Genomic DNA, 21,746 nt, shown 5'->3' on the forward strand with positions numbered 1-21,746 from the left:
GGTTCAGGCATGTTGGAGTCCTTGGGTGTTGAATGTATGTGAAGCTGAAGAGAGTCAGGGGTAAGTTCAGTCATAATATAAAGCTGTCAATGTACAGGTCAGTCTATGTCCCCATCATGAGATGAGAGAGGATGAGATCACAAGTATAACAGGCAGAATCAGGTTCTGTAATATAGCGTACTTGGGCTTCTTTCCGTGTTATACTAGGGAAAAATAAATGAAGTATTTAATTCTGTTTTTTTTTTTCATTTTTCTAAGCAGATAATTTGGATTCCTTTAAATGAAATAAGAATTTTATGAATGAGAAATCCATTCTATAGCCTATTTCTTAGACTTAGATTTATTAAAAGCCATTCTCTGCCTGGTACTCCACTTCATGAGAGATTCATTCACTCCTGACTTGCAGGATGCAGTAAGTCAAGCTCACAGACCACTTTGTGTCAAAATAGTTTCTCATTGCAATGGACAGATCTTATCACTGAAGTATAAGTTATACTGTTGTGTGCTATTTAATGTCAAGGTTTAACTAAATGGTCATAAAACTTATTTTTATTTAGTTATTTAAACTCAAGAGAATTCATGTTTGTTACTGTGCTTTCAAGTTACAGGTCACTTATGAAGTTTTATTTTAATCTGAAGAGCTATTGCTTGAAAATTGCAATGTATTGCCAAGCCAAATGAAGAAGTACAGGCAATGTGGTGTGCATGTGTAGTGCATAGATCAAAGACAAACACAGGTGCACCATATTCATTTTAAACTGCCTTAACTCTGTATACTGATAAACCATTATTAGTTTAGTTCTGACCATGAAATACAATGAAATGAAATATCTCCTTTTGTTTAGCTTCAGGAAGATATGAATTGCCAAGAATATGTGAAGGAACTCTTCCGAAGGAGAAAACACAAAATGTAAGTGAATTATTTAAGTTATACACATTAATACAATGAAAGTAAACTTAGGAAAGGCTGCCTTGTTGTCTAAAATGTATCTTACTTGTACAATATTCTAACTGTTAATAGAAACCTGAGCAATGAATTCTGTTATTTTGTATTCTAGTTCATTGAATTTCAGTTTACTATGAGGCTCATTGGTTAGACTGCGGTGGTGATGCTGCGGTAGCATTGTCGCCTCACAGTAAGACGTTGTCCTGTTCGATTCTCAGCTAAAGCATCTTCTGTGTGGAGACATGCATGAATGGGCGTACCTTCATTGAAGGTTGTGTGTCAGGGCTGGCAACTCGGTACGTAAAAATCTACTGCCAATCATTAGCGGACCGGAGTTCCACTGTGGTGACCCCTAACCGGGAAAAGCCGAAAGATACAACATGAGGCTCATTGGTTGAAGTATTGCTGTCCTATACTTTGTCCAGTTTGTGTAGCATATGACAAGTTTAGCACTCGCCTATAGAAAATCAAATTTGATGTCACTTTTACCTATATAATTCAAAACGTCTTTATTTTTATAAGTATGCATCTGTTAGCATGATATGATACAATGGTGGACAGAATCTGGCTGTTATTACCCAAGTAAGTAATATAACAGTCTCCTACATGCCACTGTACTGTTGTGATGGACCACTAAATGCATGCATGTGCAATCCATGTTAATTGACATATGTCGTCTTTTTATCTGAGGGCATAACTTCTAATCATATTCTTCATTTTAAGTAGAATGTATATTAATTACTTTATTAGTTTCCTGACAACTGCTTTATCTCATGCTTAATAGAGTGCATTTAAATTCTGCAACAATATTTAACTAGAATAATTTATGATATGTTATATTTTGGGATTATAAAGTGGACAGATGGGAAATAATTTAAAAACATGACAAGTTATCATTTAACTTCAGGAGAAAAAGCGTGAACTGCATGCAAATAAAAAGTTTACCTTTCAGGCACAACTTCAAAAAGGCAACTTGATATGATTATATTTCTCACTGTTCAAGGGACATTCTAGTTGAAGATCGAGTGAAGGCTTGTTTAAACATAACGGTCTGAATTTCAAGGGGAATATTTATAGTAGTATAGCGCTGTTAAGTAAATTCATCATCAAAGTCAGTAATGATGAATTTGACGTGCATCTAGGCAGTGGAAACCTCTCAGTGGGTCATTTAGGGTAGAAACATAGATTATCTGGTAAGTGAAACTTCTTTAACATTTGATTCCGGTTAACTCCAAATATGATATCTACTACAGTCAAAAATGAGGAGCTCTAGTTGTTTGTGTTAAGTACTTTAGAACCAAGGTTTCAACTTACTGTTCCTCCTAGTAGCTAATAGTAGTTAATAGTAGTTAATAGTAGTTAATAAAAATGTGCACATCAAACACTGAGAAAATTAAATGGTGGGAATGTGCAGATCGTTTAGCACCAAACACTACCTGGTAGACTCATTAAATGACTATACAGTCTAAGCCTCTCCCCGGGATTCATGCCAGACGACTAGAAAATTGCTGCAGTTAATCCCACTCCACAAGAGGACCCCAGTACTGACACAGGAACGATATAGACCTGCGAGCTTCACCAGCATTAGCTGTACGGCAATGGAACATGTAGTTAAGATACTTAATAAGAAGGACGTATGGGAGATGGATCTGTTCACACAGCCTGCCTGAACCTGGCCAAGGTCTTTGATAGCACTCCATATTCTGGCATTATTGACAAGCCAATCAAACTAAATGTAAGCCCCTATGTTACCCACTTGATAAAAAAATGATTAATGGACAGAACCCAGTATATTAGTATAGGAGGCACACACTCATCAGTAGCAGTAGTGACCAGCAGTGCCCCCCCTCCCCGGGATTGGTAATGGGACCACTTATCTTTGTTATTTACTTTTATAATATAAAGTCTGGCATGAAGGGCCTGTGGCTGATAAAGTTAGAGGATGACTGTAACCCAGTGCTGTTATTAATGCCTCATCTGACATCCGTGTCCTTCAGGACGGACTAACACATGATAACAAGTAGTGCCTGGATCATGGCCTTTAACTAAATGCTAAGAAGTGCAGCATTGTGTCTTTGGCAAAACTGGGCATCCTTTCACCTACCCAAAATAAAAAAACACATCCAAAGCAAAACTAAAACCGACAGTGTAAGAGACTGCACTAAATGCAACACCAGTTTAAATCCTGGATATTTATTAAACACAGACTGAGTTTGTGTTCAGTAACGATCCCTGATTTAAGCTGGTGTTGCGATTAGTGCCATCTCTTACATTGTTCATCCTCGCACCTACCACATAGGTGACACCCCCATAAAAACTGACTCTTGTCATTAGGGGCTTGGGCGATCAGGGGCAAGTGCCCCTCCCCACAAGTGCACACTTTAAACACGTTGCATGAATGTGCCTTTACTCAATTCTTTACGTGTGTGTGTCTGTGTGTGTGTGTGTGTGTGTATGTCTGTAAGTGTGTGTGTCTGTATGTGTGTCTATATATATATATAAAATGTGTGTATATATAATATATGTATAAGTTTGTGTATATGTGTGTGTGTGTGTGTGTGTATATATATATATATATATATATATATGTGTATATATATATATATATATATATATATCTATATATATATATATATATATATCTATATGTATGTATATATGTATATATGTATATATATATATATATATATATATATGTGTTTGTGTGTATATGTGTGTGTGTGTGTGTATACACACACACACACACACATATATATGCATATATAAGGGAAGATTCTGCAAGCATTTTCATCATACTAGCTAGCTGACAGTTCACATTTCACTGCTATATACCACCAAGAGATCTTTGGATGCACTGCAACTACCAAGTTTGGTTGTGAATTATTTATGGTTTACAAGTATTTACAAGTCAACACTTTCTTCCAGTCAAACTCCTGATCTCAACTGGTCTGTGAAGCCACTCAACTATAGAGCTTTGGTGTTTCAGACACTTTTTAACTTTTCCATTTATTATCCCCATAAGTATACTTGCCTTAAAAGAAAAGCATTTCCATGGGACCAATAACATTCCAGGCTGCATCTGACATGAACTCAGGCAGGAACTTGCAGCACCATTAGGCACCCTATTCAACCAAAGTCTGAATACTGGCTTTGTCCCAGCTGACTGGAGGACAGCCACTGTCAACCCTTTGCAGAAAGGTGGAGCGTCCACTGATCCTGGAATTTATAGACCCATCAGCCTAACTAGCCTGATCTGCAAGGCCATGGAATGGATTATCAACGACATTGTCAACCTCCAAACACTCAGTCCCACACAGTTTGGCTTTGTCAAGGGGAGGTCATGTCTGTTAAATTTGGTCTACTTCTTTGAGACAGTCACCAAAGCCATGGACAGGAGGAAGATGGTGCACACCACGTACCTTGGCCTGGCCAAAGGCTTCGACACTATCCCCCACTCGGGCATAATAGATAAATTCTCTCAACTAGGCATCAATCCATATGTTACCAGATGGGTAGCAAACTGGCTCACTGACAGAACCCACCTAGTCAAAATAGGGGAAGCCACCTCAAGCAGTAGACCTGTAACAAGCAGCATAACCCAGGGTTCACAGCGTAACCCAGGGTTCAGTCTTAGGGCCTCTGTTATTTGGGATATACTTTTCTGAGGTGCAGGCCAAAACCAGTGGCCTATAGCTGACCAAGTTTGCAGATGACTGCAAGCTGGGTGCTGTCATAGATTTCCCCTAGTGATGTATATATCTTTCAAGAGGGCCTCACTCAGACAAATGACTGGTGCCAGAGACATGGCCTGAAGCTGAACACCAAAAAATGCCTCCATTATTCCTTGTTGGGGAGAGTGACATCCTCACAAATTATCACATTAAAAACAACATCCTAAGCATGCAATCAGTCATGAGGGATTTGGTTACCCAGGTTGATAGGAACCTGACCTTTGACCACCATGTTGCTTCTGTTGTACGAACAGCCTTCTACATGGCCCACCTCATAAATAAGGGTATCTCATCCAGGGACAAGGTCATAACATCCCTGTATTCTTGCCTTCAGTGCCCCTTTCGGCATGTACCTCACAAAGCACATGCACCAGCTGGAGAGATAACAGAGGTTCCTCACCAGAAGAATCAAGGGCCTCAAACATCTACCCTACAAAGATAGGCTAAAAGCCCTTTCCCTCTGCTCCTTTTCATACAAACTCCTCAGAAGTGACCTCTGTCTGGCATACAAGGCAATCACGGACCCCTCCTTGATGAGACTGCTGCATATCCGGAAGTCAACCTCCACTTGAGTAACCCACACGTGTGGTCTCAACCTGGTCTGTGACATCAACATGACTTGTTGGCAGGACAGATTTGTGTCCCAGAGACTTCCCCATCTATGGAATAGACTCCCTCTCCATGTCAAGCAGAGTACCTCTTTACCCCTTTTTAAGCGCAACATGGATAACTGGATGTGAAACAGAAAATACACCCTTGGGATTCCACCCGAGTCCCTGCTGGACAGAGTCATGGAGTGCTGAACATGGGCTAAACTCTTGGCTAGGCTTATAAGGCCCTCAGGACCAATAGCCTAGTAACCTCCTATGATCCTGTGATAACAGAGATGTGTATCCTCGTTTCTAAATTACTGTGACCATGTTTTTGAAATGCTACACCAATAGATCAAAATGTAAGCTATATTTATAGTTGCATGTGTGATTATAAGATTAGTATAAAAAATGTTCTTAAAATAATATAAGAAAAGAGGATAACGGTACTGTGTTGTCTCTTGCTGTGTATATGTCTGCCAGTTTTATTTCTGGATTACAGCACTGTTAAATACATTGTTGGTGTTCCTTATATTTTAATATTTTTGAGGTTTCTCCCAGCTTTGATAAAGCACTGCACATCTCTGCAGCCTACCATACCACTGTTTCTAAATGTGATATGTAATGCTGAGCCCCTTCAGATTATCAAAGTTTCAAAACTTCAAAATGCATATGGCCAAGACCATATGCTTAAGTTTTGAAACTTCAAACATTTTGAATGGAGATCGCCGTACAGCACGGAACAGGAGATTTACCATTTTCCTCGCTTTAGTGCGATCTCGGAGTTGGTATATTTAATTAGCATTGGGTGTGGGGGGCACAGGGATGCTTGCCCCCCTGCAAAAAAATGTAAAAAACATTTTTTTTGTTTTAGTTTTTTATTTTAATTTCAAAGTTTCAAAACTGTGAGCATATGGTCTCACCCTTATGCACTTCAAAGATTTGAAACTTTGATAATTCAAAGTGGACCCGTAAATACTATCCTGTACAACAGGGCTGTAAATCTTATGCTAAATTGTGTGTAATGCCAGTGTTTTACCACAGTGGCTCCTCCATTTCTTAGTAGAGATGACCTTGCGCTATAGGTGGCAGCTAAGGTGAGTAAGCTATAGTTGAGCCAATAGTGAGGGTGGATGTGTATGGGCTTCTCTCTTCATATCCAGCATAACATTACCAGTGGTTTGCATTACATTTTTTTACTTATTAAGCCCTGAATTATTTTTAAATAGCTGCTAGTTAGAGCAGGACTATAATTTGTTGTTAATTGCTACCAGTATCCATGTTTTTTTGTATGTGCATCTTGGTTTTGACTGCATTCCAATAATGCAATCTTGCTGGTAATTTGTTTTCCATTTTTTTTTTTTTTAACATTAATACAATATTGCCAACCACTTTGTTTTCCCTTATTTCTGTTAATCATTTTTGGCAGTGGAAAGGTATATGAAGAGAGAGCAATTTTGCTTTCTGCAACAGTAAATAGTTATATATTCTTATGTAGTGGATAGAGGGATGCCTTGGTATGGGCAGTCTGACAGCAGTATTGCTTTCAATTACTTACATACTGACTTAAAGTCTCAATATTTTCAGGCTTTGTGGAAATCATTGTTGACCTGCTATGTCATTGTCATGTGGTATGCATATTAAAATATTTCATTTCAAAGCTCTCCATCTGCATGGGTAAAGGTGTTGAGATCCCCCCTCTCCATCTGCATGGGTAAAGGTGTTGAGATCCCCCTTTCCATCTGCATGGGTAAAGGTGTTGAGAATCCCCCCTCTCCATCTGCATGGGTAAAGGTGTTGAGATCCCCCCAACAGAATAGTTTAAAATGTTGATGATGTCATTTCAATGTCTTTCTTTGTCACAGTTCCACTTCAGTAATGATGCGTTACATCTTTATTTTTAATTCAGTAGTATAGTTTTAAATGGTGATCTTTACAGTAATTCTGCTACTTTGAGTTGCTTTATGTCAACATTTTACTCCTGCAGCACCATGTTGTTAACAATGCACATCAAATCCATTTTTTTCTAGTGCAGTAATGGACTCCGCAGCAAGACTGTAATTGTACACCTGTATGTACACAGGTTGATACTAAATTATACAGAAAGCATTGAGTAACATGCCCACATCCTGACTGATAAAGCTTTTTGCTTGTTCCTGCAGTTTGAGTATCATATCTCAAGGATGGTGGCCTGAGCATTTACAAGTAAGGGGTCCAGTACAATGGACATAAAATGTATGTGTACAGTGATGCAATCAGAATGAGACTGGAATTCCGTGAGATACTGACGGTAGTATGTAAAAGTTGTAGAAAGTATGCCATACTTATATTTGCTTAATAATGCATTTAGGGGCTTGGTGGCAGGACTTTCAATGGGTACTAAAGATGATCCAGAATGAAGGCAGGTATCCTGAGCTGTGCAACTTTGTTAGTATTTGCATATTAACAGCAATGTCTTAATTATGTTATCTTTGGTATCAGGAAGCAATGGCATTTGCAAACTCATATGATTTCACACACACACACACACACACACACACACGCTCGCGCACACGCGCACACACACACACATTGAAGCCACCACTGTGTAATGTACATCGGTTGAGTAACTGAAAATGTTGTAGAAAGTTCTAGAACTATGAAGTTGTTATATTCCCATTAATACAGAAATGAGCTGTGGTTGTGATAGGGGAGATTACACAAGTAGTGGGAGTTAGACAAAATGCGACAGCACATTTTGTGTAACAGAAACACATCCAGAAACACAACTGTGCAATTTATTAATATTCTTACATTAAGACTAATATCTTATGAATGGTAGATCAGGTATTACTAGACAAGGTATGTACAAACCGACTTCATTTAGTATGCATGCACAGTGAAACCATTACTACTAGATGTACAGCGCTGCTGTACTAAGTAAAAACATTACTACTAGATGTACAGTGATGCTGTACTAAGTAAAAACATTACTACTAGATGTACAGCGCTGCTGTACTAAGTAAAAACATTACTACTAGATGTACAGTGATGCTGTACTAAGTAAAAACATTACTACTAGATGTACAGTGCTGCTGTACTAAGTAAAAACATTACTACTAGATGTACAGTGCTGCTGTACTAAGTAAAAACATTACTACTAGATGTGCAGTGATGCTGTACTAAGTAAAAACATTACTACTAGATGTACAGCGCTGCTGTACTAAGTAAAAACATTACTACTAGATGTACAGTGATGCTGTACTAAGTAAAAACATTACTACTAGATGTACAGTGCTGCTGTACTAAGTAAAAACATTACTACTAGATGTACAGTGATGCTGTACTAAGTAAAAACATTACTACTAGATGTACAGCGCTGCTGTACTAAGTAAAAACATTACTACTAGATGTACAGTGCTGCTGTACTAAGTAAAAACATTACTACTAGATGTACAGTGCTGCTGTACTAAGTAAAACATTACTACTAGATGTACAGTGCTGCTGTACTAAGTAAAACATTACTACTAGATGTACAGTGATGCTGTACTAAGTAAAAACATTACTACTAGATGTACAGTGATGCTGTACTAAGTAAAAACATTACTACTAGATGTGCAGTGATGCTGTACTAAGTAAAAACATTACTACTAGATGTACAGCGCTGCTGTACTAAGTAAAAACATTACTACTAGATGTACAGTGCTGCTGTACTAAGTAAAAACATTACTACTAGATATACAGTGATGCTGTACTAAGTAAAAACATTACTACTAGATGTACAGTGATGCTGTACTAAGTAAAAACATTACTACTAGATGTACAGTGATGCTGTACTAAGTAAAAACATTACTACTAGATGTACAGCGCTGCTGTACTAAGTAAAAACATTACTACTAGATATACAGTGATGCTGTACTAAGTAAAAACATTACTACTAGATGTACAGTGATGCTGTACTAAGTAAAAACATTACTACTAGATGTACAGTGATGCTGTACTAAGTAAAAACATTACTACTAGATGTACAGCGCTGCTGTACTAAGTAAAAACATTACTACTAGATGTGCAGTGATGCTGTACTAAGTAAAAACATTACTACTAGATGTACAGCGCTGCTGTACTAAGTAAAAACATTACTACTAGATGTACAGTGATGCTGTACTAAGTAAAAACATTACTACTAGATGTACAGTGATGCTGTACTAAGTAAAAACATTACTACTAGATGTACAGTGATGCTGTACTAAGTAAAAACATTACTACTAGATGTACAGTGATGCTGTACTAAGTAAAAACATTACTACTAGATGTGCAGTGATGCTGTACTAAGTAAAAACATTACTACTAGATGTACAGCGCTGCTGTACTAAGTAAAAACATTACTACTAGATGTACAGTGCTGCTGTACTAAGTAAAAACATTACTACTAGATGTACAGTGATGCTGTACTAAGTAAAAACATTACTACTAGATGTACAGTGATGCTGTACTAAGTAAAAACATTACTACTAGATGTACAGTGCTGCTGTACTAAGTAAAAACATTACTACTAGATGTGCAGTGATGCTGTACTAAGTAAAAACATTACTACTAGATGTACAGCGCTGCTGTACTAAGTAAAAACATTACTACTAGATGTACAGTGCTGCTGTACTAAGTAAAAACATTACTACTAGATGTACAGTGATGCTGTACTAAGTAAAAACATTACTACTAGATGTACAGTGATGCTGTACTAAGTAAAAACATTACTACTAGATGTACAGTGATGCTGTACTCAGGAGTGTTTGCAAACAGCTATGGAGAATGAACATATTTTCCACAAAAACATACATTTTGCAAAAACTGAGTATGATAGCATTTTAATACGATTACATAAAACTGAGGTTGTTTATGAAAACTGATATTAAAATGTGAGGGGTAATTTAATGGCATGCAGAGATATAAATGTTTGGGTAAAGCAGTTATGGATACTAACAGTATTTTCAGAACTGCCTTACAGTTGAACAAATGTTGCCATCTTATACACAGCATTAAGACGCACATTTTTTCACTCAGTTGCCATCTGACATGCATGGATTTGTAGATTAAAATTACTGAGTTAAATTATTGTGAAAATCTGATATTTATGATTTGCAAATTTTGCATTGATTGTGCAATATTACAGAGCATGATAGTTGCATGTTATGTATCACTTGAAAGCTCTTGAGCAGATAAGATTGTGATATATTTGCTCTATCTTGCACACTTACGGAAGTATAACCATTTCCCCTGCAATACCACTTATAAATTCTGGCATGTAAAACATTATTTTCTTCATAAAATTTGTAATAAAAAATTTTACTGTAACCAGAGAGGTTTTTGATACTAACACCAGTGCATAGCCCACCTAGTGAAAACAACTTTTGTATTTTATATTTATTTTTGTATCCCCCACTGTTGATGAGAAATACAATTCATATGATTCATGTTCTTAATACAGGACCGGGGTGGAGAAGTAAGTAGTTTTGTGGTTTAAAAGACTTTCATGTGATATAAAGGCAAGGGGATTGAATGAATTAACCAATGATTTCATGTGGCTTCTGAAGTGTGATTGGACTCCAAAGATCCATTCATAATCAGCTGATCCTCACAATCCAGTCACATAAAGGAAACAGGCTGTCCAGTCTGGGTTGGGAATTACAGACTGATGTAAAATTTGTAGTGATCCAGTCCTCCTTGATATTCGCACTACTTCTACTGATGGTGCAGGATTTTGCTGTGAATACATCGAATCTCCAGCTCAAGTCTGCAGAGTGTTGTGTTTTTCTGACAATTCCCCAGGTGCTGCATTCACTAAATAGTGCTAGATATTTGAGTTTGAAGATTTCATATTCTCCAGAAAATGCATGTAAAGCCTGTTATTCAATCAACTTTCTAAGTGCCTTGTTTAAAGTCTCTCATAATTTTTCACTCTTTGTCTCCCATTATTTTTTGTCTTTCTCCCTGATACTTGAGCTAAGAGGTTGAGAAAGCAGGGGGGAGTGTTGCACTGGGTTGCTCTGTATGGCTCTGATAATAGGAAGCTGAAATACATTTTGGGGTCATTAATTAAGCATGTATTCATTCATTTAATCACAAGCAGATATTGGTGGTTCATATAAGTCATAAAAAAGGCTGTAAACAATGGTCATGTATGTGTGTGTGTGTGTGGGGGGGGCATTGCTGTCAACTGTCCCCAAGTTTGCCTTTTTTTTTTTTTTTTTTTGTTCATGCTAAAATTTGTGGTTTTCTAGCAAATTATTCATAGATTCATATTCTAGGCTAATGACCACCATGGCCTTTATAATCCTAGCCACGCAAGCCAATCCAGTTGCATCCCCTGGTAACATGAGCATCTTAATTGGGGTGTATGTTTTTAAGGGGGGTGTGTTAGGAGGTTGCTAAAAAGTTATGTGGGGGGTAACGTTAGTTAGGAAATTTTTGCTGTCAGCATCTGTCTATAAGAGACATGAGGGCCGGCCCAGGGATGAATTTGTGGTTTCCCATCCAATGGTCAGTGTTGTATTTGAATAGAGTTAAGGGTGGACTTTGCTTCACATGGATGAGGAGCCTATTCCAGAGCATAGGGATCCTTTGAGTCACATATCTGTCTCACCAGTATGTTCTACTTATGTTGCAGGCAAAGTTTACATCCTGGATCTAGTGTTTCTGGTTCTATTAATTTTGTGGCTGTGCAAAAGCTCACACAGGCCTAGATCTAAAGATGATTTATATGCCAAGCACAGATCACTTCTCAACAACCTGTAGGAGACCTAGTACAGAGACAGGTGTCTACGGCAATCTGTATAAGACAGTGAATTATCTTGGTGAGGAATGATTTGGACATTCTAACTGTTGCATATGTATAATCAGGTACATGTGGAAGCAGGCATTGTACTCAATGATGGGTCTAATAAGAGATGAGTATAGTGGTGGTATAACTTCGTTATAATTTGGGTAACAAAGCATGATTTTCTTACTACCTTGGCTATGTGTTGATCAAAGGCCAGATTACTGTCTACATATGTTCCCAGATCTCTAACTACCAGGTAATCTCTTAGGAATATCTTATAAATGCAGTAATTTGCCTGGATACATCTTCCCAAAGGGTGCTATAATGCATTTCTTTACAGTGAGTTTTAACCTGTGGCTTTAGCACCAGTCATTTCTCTGTGGTAGAACCTCTTGCAGGATGTTAACATCATAGGGGGAGTTTATGACATCTCTCAATTTGCCACCTGCAAACATGGTGAGCCAGAGGCCCTTGACCTAGATGCCAAGCAGGAGTGGGCCCTGCACAGAGGTCTGCAGTACCCACTGATGACCTGCCTCTTGGTGGAGTTTTTTCCAGTCCTGACTACTTTGATCCTATCTTTGAGCCAGCTGGCAGATTGTGTAGGGATTTATGCCTAGCTCACCGAGTTTGTCCACAATACCTCAGTGAGGTATTGTGTTGAATGCCTTAGCCAGGTCTAGGTAAGCAGTATGCACTGTTGTCTCTTCACCTATTGCCTCAGTGTTACTTTCTCAAAGACGTCTACCAAGTTAAGTAGGTATGATCTTCCTTTGACAAAAACAAACTGGGAGGGATCTACGGACTATAGGTTGCCAATGTCTTTGTTGAGCATTTCCATGAGTCATTCCATTGCTTTGAAATCAGACTAATGGGACTGTATTTTCTGGGTTGACTGGTTCACTCTTGTGAAGTGGGATAACCGTTACCATCCTCCATTTGCCTGGTAAATAGCCTACTTTGAGGCTGCAGTTGAAAAGTGACTCGAGTGATTCTGAAAGGTCATGTTTCAGTCCATTTAGGAGGCGATATATGGGATATTGTTGGGCCCTATTGAGGCTGTGTTTTTAGCCTTGGTGAGCACTGCTATGACCTGCTCCCTGCTGATAGTTTTGGGAGGGGTTATACTGCTAAGTATTTCACAAGGGGTGGTTTCGGAGGTGTGGGAGGGTTGAGTTGAATTTGTCTGCAGATTCACAATGTCACTCTGATCAGTGAAGATAGCACCATTTACTACCAGTTCAACAGACTGTTACATTCCCTTTGAGATTTAGAAAACCAGAAGAGTGATAGGCCAAAGCAAAACCACCAAATACTTTAATAAAGAATAAGTGCTTTTGTCTTGCATAAATTGTAAAACTTCTTCAGATAAAAACCTAAGAAAGCACAAGGATTTAAATATCTGATATACTTCATCCATTAACCAATCAAAATTTAACAATGTAGCCACATGCTAACAAAGCTCATCCCAAAAGGAAATTTGTTCATTCAGAAAATAATAATCCAATCCCCAAGTTCATTCATAAAAATGATATACAAATACATACAATAATACTTGAATAATACATGTTCCTTAAATGTAAAAAAATATGTATATGTATAAAAAATTATAATTTAATATAAAAAGCTAAGAATAATTCATCTCCTTTCCACTTTATATTTTAAGATAGGAAAATAGTTGCCTGTTCATTTAAACAAATGTAAAATAAATAAATTAATAAATTTAGACCTGGCCAGACATACACATTATAAGATATCTGCCAGACTACGTTACTAATTTCTAACATGATCAGCCAGGGTCCCCCTCTTGGGTCTTTTTGGAGTTTCTCAACAATTATAACTCTAAAAAAAGATCCTGAAACTCTTTAATATGTTTAAATAAGGCATTAGTCATTCTACCTTTCTTTACATTGTAAAGATGCTGATACATGTATTCACAGAGTTTGTTTTATTTGTGCAAAACAGAAATAAATCACATAATTGGCACAGGGCAGCATAAACTACCCCTATGCATTCACAGTTATATCTACCCTTATGATGGAAAACTTTGTTTCTAATCATAAAACTCAACCCTTCCTGTGTAAAGCTACAGTAAGTACAGCTGCCACATTTCCACATACCCAGACTGATTTTCATTCTCCTTTTTAATTCTAAAATATTCTTAAGGGACATTCCTTTTCAGCAAACAATTATGGGATGTTCCCCCACCTTATTTGTAACTTTTGTATCCTCCAGTAATATATCCCAAAAGATCATAGTAAATGAATTTTTATATTCATTAGGTCCTCCAATGTTAACATTTTGGTTTAAATGTGACACACCTGTTAATGATAAAGATGTCCCCACCCTATTAAGGAGGGGTATAAAACATCCAGAAGATTTTTTGATTTTACTTCATGTATCATTTCATTAATTAACCCCTCAGGATAACCTCTATTAAGAAACATAACTTTCAAATCCTCACATTCCTCTTTGAATTCCAGCCATAGGGTGGTCATCCTTGCTATCCTAACCATTTTTGCATGAATGGATGAGAGCTGAAAAAATGTAACAATCTATTAGAATATGTAGGCTTCATGAAAATACAGCAAGTATAACCCCCATTAACAACATGCTTATGTAAAAGTACATCTAAATAAGCCAAGCTTGTATCACTACTATCATAGGTGAATGAGAGGAAATAGTCCCATTAATCTACTCAATACATTCATTAATACTTTCTTTCTTCCCCTCCACACAATAAAGACGTCTTCCAAATATTGGACGTATAATCCAAAATTATGACTAAACCCGCAGCTGTGAATATACAAATATGCCCATTCCAGCATAATAATATTTGCAAATAAAGAGCCACAGTGTGAGCCCATAGCAAACCTTCTTTCTTAAATAAATATTGTTGTCAAAATATATATAATTGTTTTTCAAAATGATCTCCATAATTTCCTCATATAAATTAATTTCCATCTGTGCAAACCCATTCCTACCTAAATAATTGGCAAACCAAACCCATATCATGCAGGATAACTGTATATAAATCCCTCACATCTATCATCACAATCCCTACACAAAAATGGTTCCTCCTGCAATAAATGTTTCAATTTCCTATCCAGGAGTTGTGCATCAGCACTTGCAATAGAATTCCTTCCACCCCAATGGGGTGCATAGGAGGATCCTTCAAGTTTTTGTGAATTTTAGGTATACCAAACATTTGAGGGATTTTCAGAGCAGGAATGTGTAAACACTTAAATGTTTCCATATCCACCCGCCCATCTATAAAAGAATTCTCTAATGTGTATGTATGTATATGTGTATGTATATATATATATATATATATAATTTTTTTTTTTCGGTAATCGTTATGAAGTTCATTTCTACTGACCTTTTTTTGATAAGACCTACTTTCTAAAATGTTAAGCATCCTATTCTTATAATCAAACAAATCCATGAGAACTAAGCCCTCTCCCTTATCCGGGGGACATAATTGTCTAATGAGAAAATCAATTAGTTCTAATTCATCTTTAGACGCATTAGGTTCCTCCATAAACCTGTGTTTACCCAAAATTTCCCTTAAGTCAGTCTCAAACATTTTTTTCAAAAATAATAAGTGAATGATGAAGAGGGGGATTAAAAGTACTAGGTAGTTTAAAGGGATGGTCATGCAAAGCTGAATCATTATACATGACAGATAAATTAATTCTACATTTAAGGAACATGTATTATTAAAGTATTTTTGTATGTATTTGTATGTTGCTTTTATGCATGAACTTGGGGTGGCATTAATATTTTGCGAATTAACAAATTTCCTGTTGAGACAAGCTTTTGTTAGCATGTGACTACATTGTTAAATTTTGATTGGTTAATGGTTGAAGTATATCAGGTATTTAAATCATTGGGTTTTCTTAGGTTTTTATCTGAAGTTTTATGATTTATGTAAGATGAAAGCACTTATTAATGGTTTCGCTTTGGCCTTTCACTCTTCTGGTTTTCATAGTTTGTCTCGTGCATGTTTTGGACCTTTGAGGTTTAGGACATAACTGTAAAAGGTCTTGTGGGTATCTTTAGCTTGAAGAGCTATCTTGACCTTGTAATTGGCCTCGTTGGATTTAATTAGTCCTATTATTTTTCTGTTTAGCTTTATTAGTGAGCTCTTCTCATTATGCAAATTGCTCTTTCTAACTTTGGCCACAACTTATTTCCTTATGTTATACACCTTCTTAAGATTAGAATTCTACCAGTGTAGTTTGTTTTGGGATTACTTCTGGTAAGTACAGCAACCTGTATGCAGTCATTTACATGTTTGTACAGTGTTTCTGTGAATAACTCTACATAGACTGTTGTGAACTCTGGGTTGGGCAAGACATTGAATTTTTGACAAATTGTCACTTAATAGGCTGTAGTTAACTTTAGAAGAGTTTCTAACTGTAACAGGTTCTCCTGGGTTTTCCCAATTGATTTTTATTTTGAATGAGACAGCTTTGTGATCTGACCTCACTAAGGAAGATGTGACGGGGGGGGGGGGGGTGGCTACACCAATCTCCCATATTGGTGAAAACAAGGTCCAATATGTTTGAACTTATGAAATGCACACTAATTGATACAGGGCATTTGTGTTAAAGTCCAGGAAAGGTTGTGCCTGCAAGTTGGTGGTAGTGTATGTTTCCCAGTCTATAGAGAGATAGTTAGTCTCTCATGAGCAGTGTGTTTGGTTGGATGGAGAGTGCCTCCAGTAGGTCAAGATAAGAGTTGTGGGATTCTTGACACATAGAGGGTGACCTGTTATTTACTAAGATATGGTAAGGGACTTGAACTATGGTGATTTTGCATATGATGAACTCCAAAGTATCATCCTGTTTAACCTACCTTGAGCTTTACTTGTTGCTAATGTAGGTCAAGACACTTCCACCCTGTTCAGTTAATGGTCGAAATGCATGGAAGGCACTGTAGCCTTGCACTGCCAGAGTACTTTCTTTGGCTTTAAATCATGTCTCTGTAATGGCACAGATGTCTGTATTCTACTCTTGCTATGATGAATCTATGTAAAACATTTGGTGGGAAAAGTACTTAATTAGCTTACATAACTGGCAATAGCAATTAAAAGGAGGAGGGTGGTCAGATTACTATAAGATGTGAATGTCAGAGACACTGGCTTGTAAAACAACAATAGTAAAAGGGTGGGAGGGTTGGGGAAAAATTCAAGTTGATATAAGAAGACAGATGATTCAGATACTACAACTTGTGATCCATTATTTATCATGTCAGCATGTGAGCCAAAATGGCCAGGAATATGTTTTGGATCAGTGATCTATAGATTTAATTAAACAAAGACCAAGATAGCAATCAATTTGTAAACCAGATCTGTACAAACCAGAAAACAAAAACAGATACAAGAGCTTTTACAAATCAGTCAAGCAACCACTAAGATAGATTGTAAATGTTATGGCCTCTACTTTTAACTATACTGTCTCAGCTAAAGAAAATAGTTTAGTTAAATTCGAGTTGATGTAAGAAGCCAGTGTTGTGGATTGTAGTAAGTTGATAAAAAAGCTGCAAGTTTTAGACTTCATATCCTTCAGAAAATGCTTGCAAATATAAAACTTGCTAATTACGCAACTTTCTAAATGTATATATGAGAAATATTTGAAATCTCTCCTTGATTTTGTTTTTCTATTTCTGATTCTTAAAATAAGAAGTTAAGAGAGTAGAGGGGATTGTGGTGGATTGCTCTGTGTGGTTCTGACAGCAGTAAGCTTAAATACATTTCTGGGCCATAGTTTTTACATTAATTAATTGATAGTTTGTACATTAATTAATTGATCTGAAGTGTATACCATCATACAAGTGGCTGCATTTTGTATGTGTGTGTATATGTGTGTATATGTATGTGCATGTGCATATGTGACAATAATACCACAAAATTTATCTTTGGGCACACACCATATTGGGGGTGCACATACATAGCTTTTCTAGACAGCAGTAAAACAAAACAGTTAAGCTTTAAGGTTTCAAAAATAAAGCAGAAAATGTGTCATGAAGCATCTTGACCCTAAGACTTCTATGAGTCTGCTGACCCTCACACCCCCAAGCTGTATAAGTGGATTTTGAAAGAGGATTAGTGCAGGGGGGGGGGGTCACTGCTCTTGACCTTACTTGGTATAATACTGACTCTATTGAGATATGTAAACAGAAGGTTGCTATAAATTATATGGGGGCAGTGGACAATGTAGTCATTACTTTTTTTTTTTAATTTTCACCTACTCTTAGTTCTCAGAAGTTTGCATAGAAGGCTACTAGAGTTTGTCAGATGGCAGTGTACTGTGCTGTAGCAACATGCTGGACTGCACTTTTGTGCACAAAATTCTTTTTTACTTTACAGTGACATCTGTACAGCTTTCTATCTGTTGGAGACAGGAGTAAGGAAGCAAGCTGTGTATATATGCCTGACAGTAACAAGTTTAAATAAGTCACTGTGACATTTGTTCACTCACTTTAACCCAATCTGACATTACAGAGGTACACAGGAAATGGCAGTCTTTTTGGAGATAGGGATGAAGAGACAGGAAAAAGTAATATTGTCTGTCACTTTTTTAATGTTTCAGAAAAATATGCATATTGTACAAGTATGATCATATTTTAAATTAATTTTATCTAGTTTCTGTAAAAGCTAACAGACTGCAAAATAAAATGAAGGTGAGATTAACAGGGGGTTTTGTCCTGAAAAATGTTATAGGCTCTGGAAGCACTAGATAGATATTTTCATTTGAAGTAAGAGTGGAACTCAAGCCAGAATGTTATTTGTAAAGTAACAGACTGCAACTTCTCTAAAGCATTCAGCTGAAACCAAATGTGTAGCTTTCTGTTTTCTTCAAAGTAAAATAAAAGCCATTGAAAACATGAATTGAGGATTACTGGTTTTGTATAAAAGTGATTTTTCATTCTTTGTGTATGTTTGGGCATTCACAAATGACATAAAATTATTTTTTCATTAACAGTTAAGATACAGCTGTTCCTTCATCGTAGTTTATAGAGGCCCACTCCAACAATATATTACAGATAATTATAGCACTGACATTCCATAAAAAAAATTCACAAATAAACATTGAGTTTTGGAGAGTGCGACTGTCATATACACAATTGCAAAATGTTTTAAAATCAGGCAATATTCTGTGGACAGATCAAGTGAAAATGCTCCGCAAACAAGGGGTTACTTGGTATTTATCTGCTGAACATTAAAAGAAAAATCAGTCCTAGTCCTACCCATAGTGTTTTGCACTACAGAACAGATAAATGAAGCAATACAAATAGTAATGTATCCGGCTGAAGGCATGAGTGAGGGGGGGGGGGGACTTTCTGCCAGCTGCTCCTGTTGCCCTTAGAGCTTTTAATTCTGACATAGCAGTAACTTGCTTAGTTCTTTAGGTCAGTGTTTTGCTGGGGAACATTTATGTACAGCTTGCAAATCATCACTAGGCATCATTTTTGTCAGCTCCAGTTTCCTTCTCTATCCTGAAGACATGTTGTAGGTAAAGTGATGATCCTCCCAATTCTCTATAGTTTTGAGAGAGAGAGAGAGAGAGAGAGAGAGAGAGTGTGTGTGTGTGTGTGTGTGTGTGTGTGTGTGTGTGTGTGTGTGTGTGTGTGTAAGACAAACAAAGAGGGTGAGCATTCTCGGCTAGAATTACCAACACTACATCTGGTGACAAGGGAATGCAGCCAAATGGAAAACTTACTTCAAGATTTTTTTTTTATTTTTTTTTTCATACAGTTAACATATTTCGTTGGCAAAATGTGTGCAACCTTGAGAGTTTTTCTCTCATAAATATAAAGGAGATTAAAGGAGGGGAAATTCATGAATTTAGGGTTTGAAATATAAAATATAATTTCTTGCATCTCCCGTGCAGCCATAATAGACTCCTAGTCTACTGCAAAGAAGTAGCCAACTCAAACAATGAACATAAAGCAAACATTAAAATCCAGATGGATAAAATGTGTATGTAATATTTTGTTTACTCTTAGTTTACGTTGTTGTCACCTGATGTAATTAAGCCATTATTCTTTACAGCTGGCAAACTTGCTTAGCTAATATGCCGTGAGAAAGAGCTGATGTAATTATTCCTCTGCAATTGGTGGGGTGGGTCATAAAGTACAATAACTTCTTTCTTTAATGTAGTGCAGTGTAATGTAACTAGACCTGTCTTTCAGCACAAAAAGGAAATGATGGAATGGACTCTGGGGATGAGAATGGAAAAACTGCAATGTATAAGTATCAGAGACTGGACTTTGTTATGTCTTGTTTTTTGCTTGAGAGACACTGGTGACCCATCTGTGAAAGGTGTGCCTATGTATATTTTTATTATTATTATTTTTTTTTAACTTTGATCAGTTAGGGCCATTATTCTTTAGTAAAGAGAGAGGATTTTAGTTAGCTATAGACCAGATTTTTACACACACACACACACACACACACACACACACACACACACACACACACACACACACACACACACACACACACACACACACTTTCCAGTATAACTGTTATTTTAATATTCCATATGAACTTTCTTATTCTTCATATTTAATCTGCAAGTGCATTTATTTATTCACTTTTAAACTCTCATGGATAGTTTTTTTAATCCTATTTTTATTATTGCTATTTATTACATGAGAAGAGAGTTGACATTTACCAATGTAGGTTGACAGGCTGTGGCTCCCATCTTGACTTGGGTAGATAACTTTTACCTGTTAGTAGTGAAAATATTAATACATACAATTTCATACTTGGTTTAATCAAGGGCAACAGATAGCTGGAGGTCTTTTGCCATACCCAGGCTGGTAGCACTACTACCATGTCAGGAAGAAAGCTATGGGGAATTGGAGAACTCTGCCAGCCTTCCAAGGGAATTGCATCTATATTTATATGTGAAAAGCAGTCATAATGGGCAAGGGGCAGTAGAATGCATTGTTGTCACACAGAGAGTAGAGAGAAAGGGGCCTGGGGTACAAGGCCAAAGACTCAGCTCTATAGGTAGCCTGTGTGCTGAACATTCTGGGTGTAGATTTTGGAGGTCCATACATAACCAGGACAGCAGTGCATAGCCTCTATGCTGTTGGGGCAAAGCTGCATTTTATGAATTGATTATTGAGTTAGTCTTTTTCTGAATATAGTCTTAAAATTCATCATACAGTTTAAACTGTGCATCTGGAAATAACCAAGCTATATTGCTTGGTTATTTCCAAATTTACAATATAAAATTGTACGGCGGTTTGCCAAGAATATGGCCAACAATGGCTGAAACCAGAGAGTTACTGCTGTTCAGCAGTACAATACTTATCCATTATGTAGTTTTGAGTTCTGCAGTGCCTAGCTATCAAACAGGAGCCAGAATATCTTACTAATGTCTGGTAGTCCCATCCTTCCATTTTTCCTGTAGTCATCCAAGTTTGCACTGCAGAAGCCATCCATGTGAATGTTATACTCTGATCTGAGTGATTGATATGCAAGTGTGTCACACTAGGATGTAATGGGGTAAAGAAAGGCAGTAGCTTTATTTGAAATTTTGTATGAAAATTAACTAGAATTATTTCTTAAAGAAATTTCCACTATGAACAGCTTGATAACATAGCTATGCATCTTTGTAGCATATCAAATTGCCTGAAAAGGGGATTTGATTTTTTTTAAATGA

General features: G+C 36.9%; 1 protein-coding gene across 3 annotated transcripts in view; it reads left to right on the forward strand.

The window, feature by feature from the left end:
- STRA6 (signaling receptor and transporter of retinol STRA6) overlaps positions 1 to 21,746 on the forward strand; it is a 585,684-nt gene that overhangs the window by 323,573 nt on the left and 240,365 nt on the right. For all 3 annotated transcript variants that reach the window (XM_044077758.1, XM_044077760.1, XM_044077759.1), the window contains exon 8: positions 846 to 910. In XM_044077758.1, the coding sequence (XP_043933693.1) occupies positions 846 to 910 (65 nt within the window). The remainder of the gene's footprint in view (positions 1 to 845; positions 911 to 21,746) is intronic.

This window comes from Protopterus annectens, chromosome 7.part0 (genome assembly GCF_019279795.1).
Source record: "Protopterus annectens isolate FY-2018-M chromosome 7.part0, PAN1.0, whole genome shotgun sequence".
Lineage (NCBI taxonomy): Eukaryota > Metazoa > Chordata > Ceratodontiformes > Protopteridae > Protopterus > Protopterus annectens.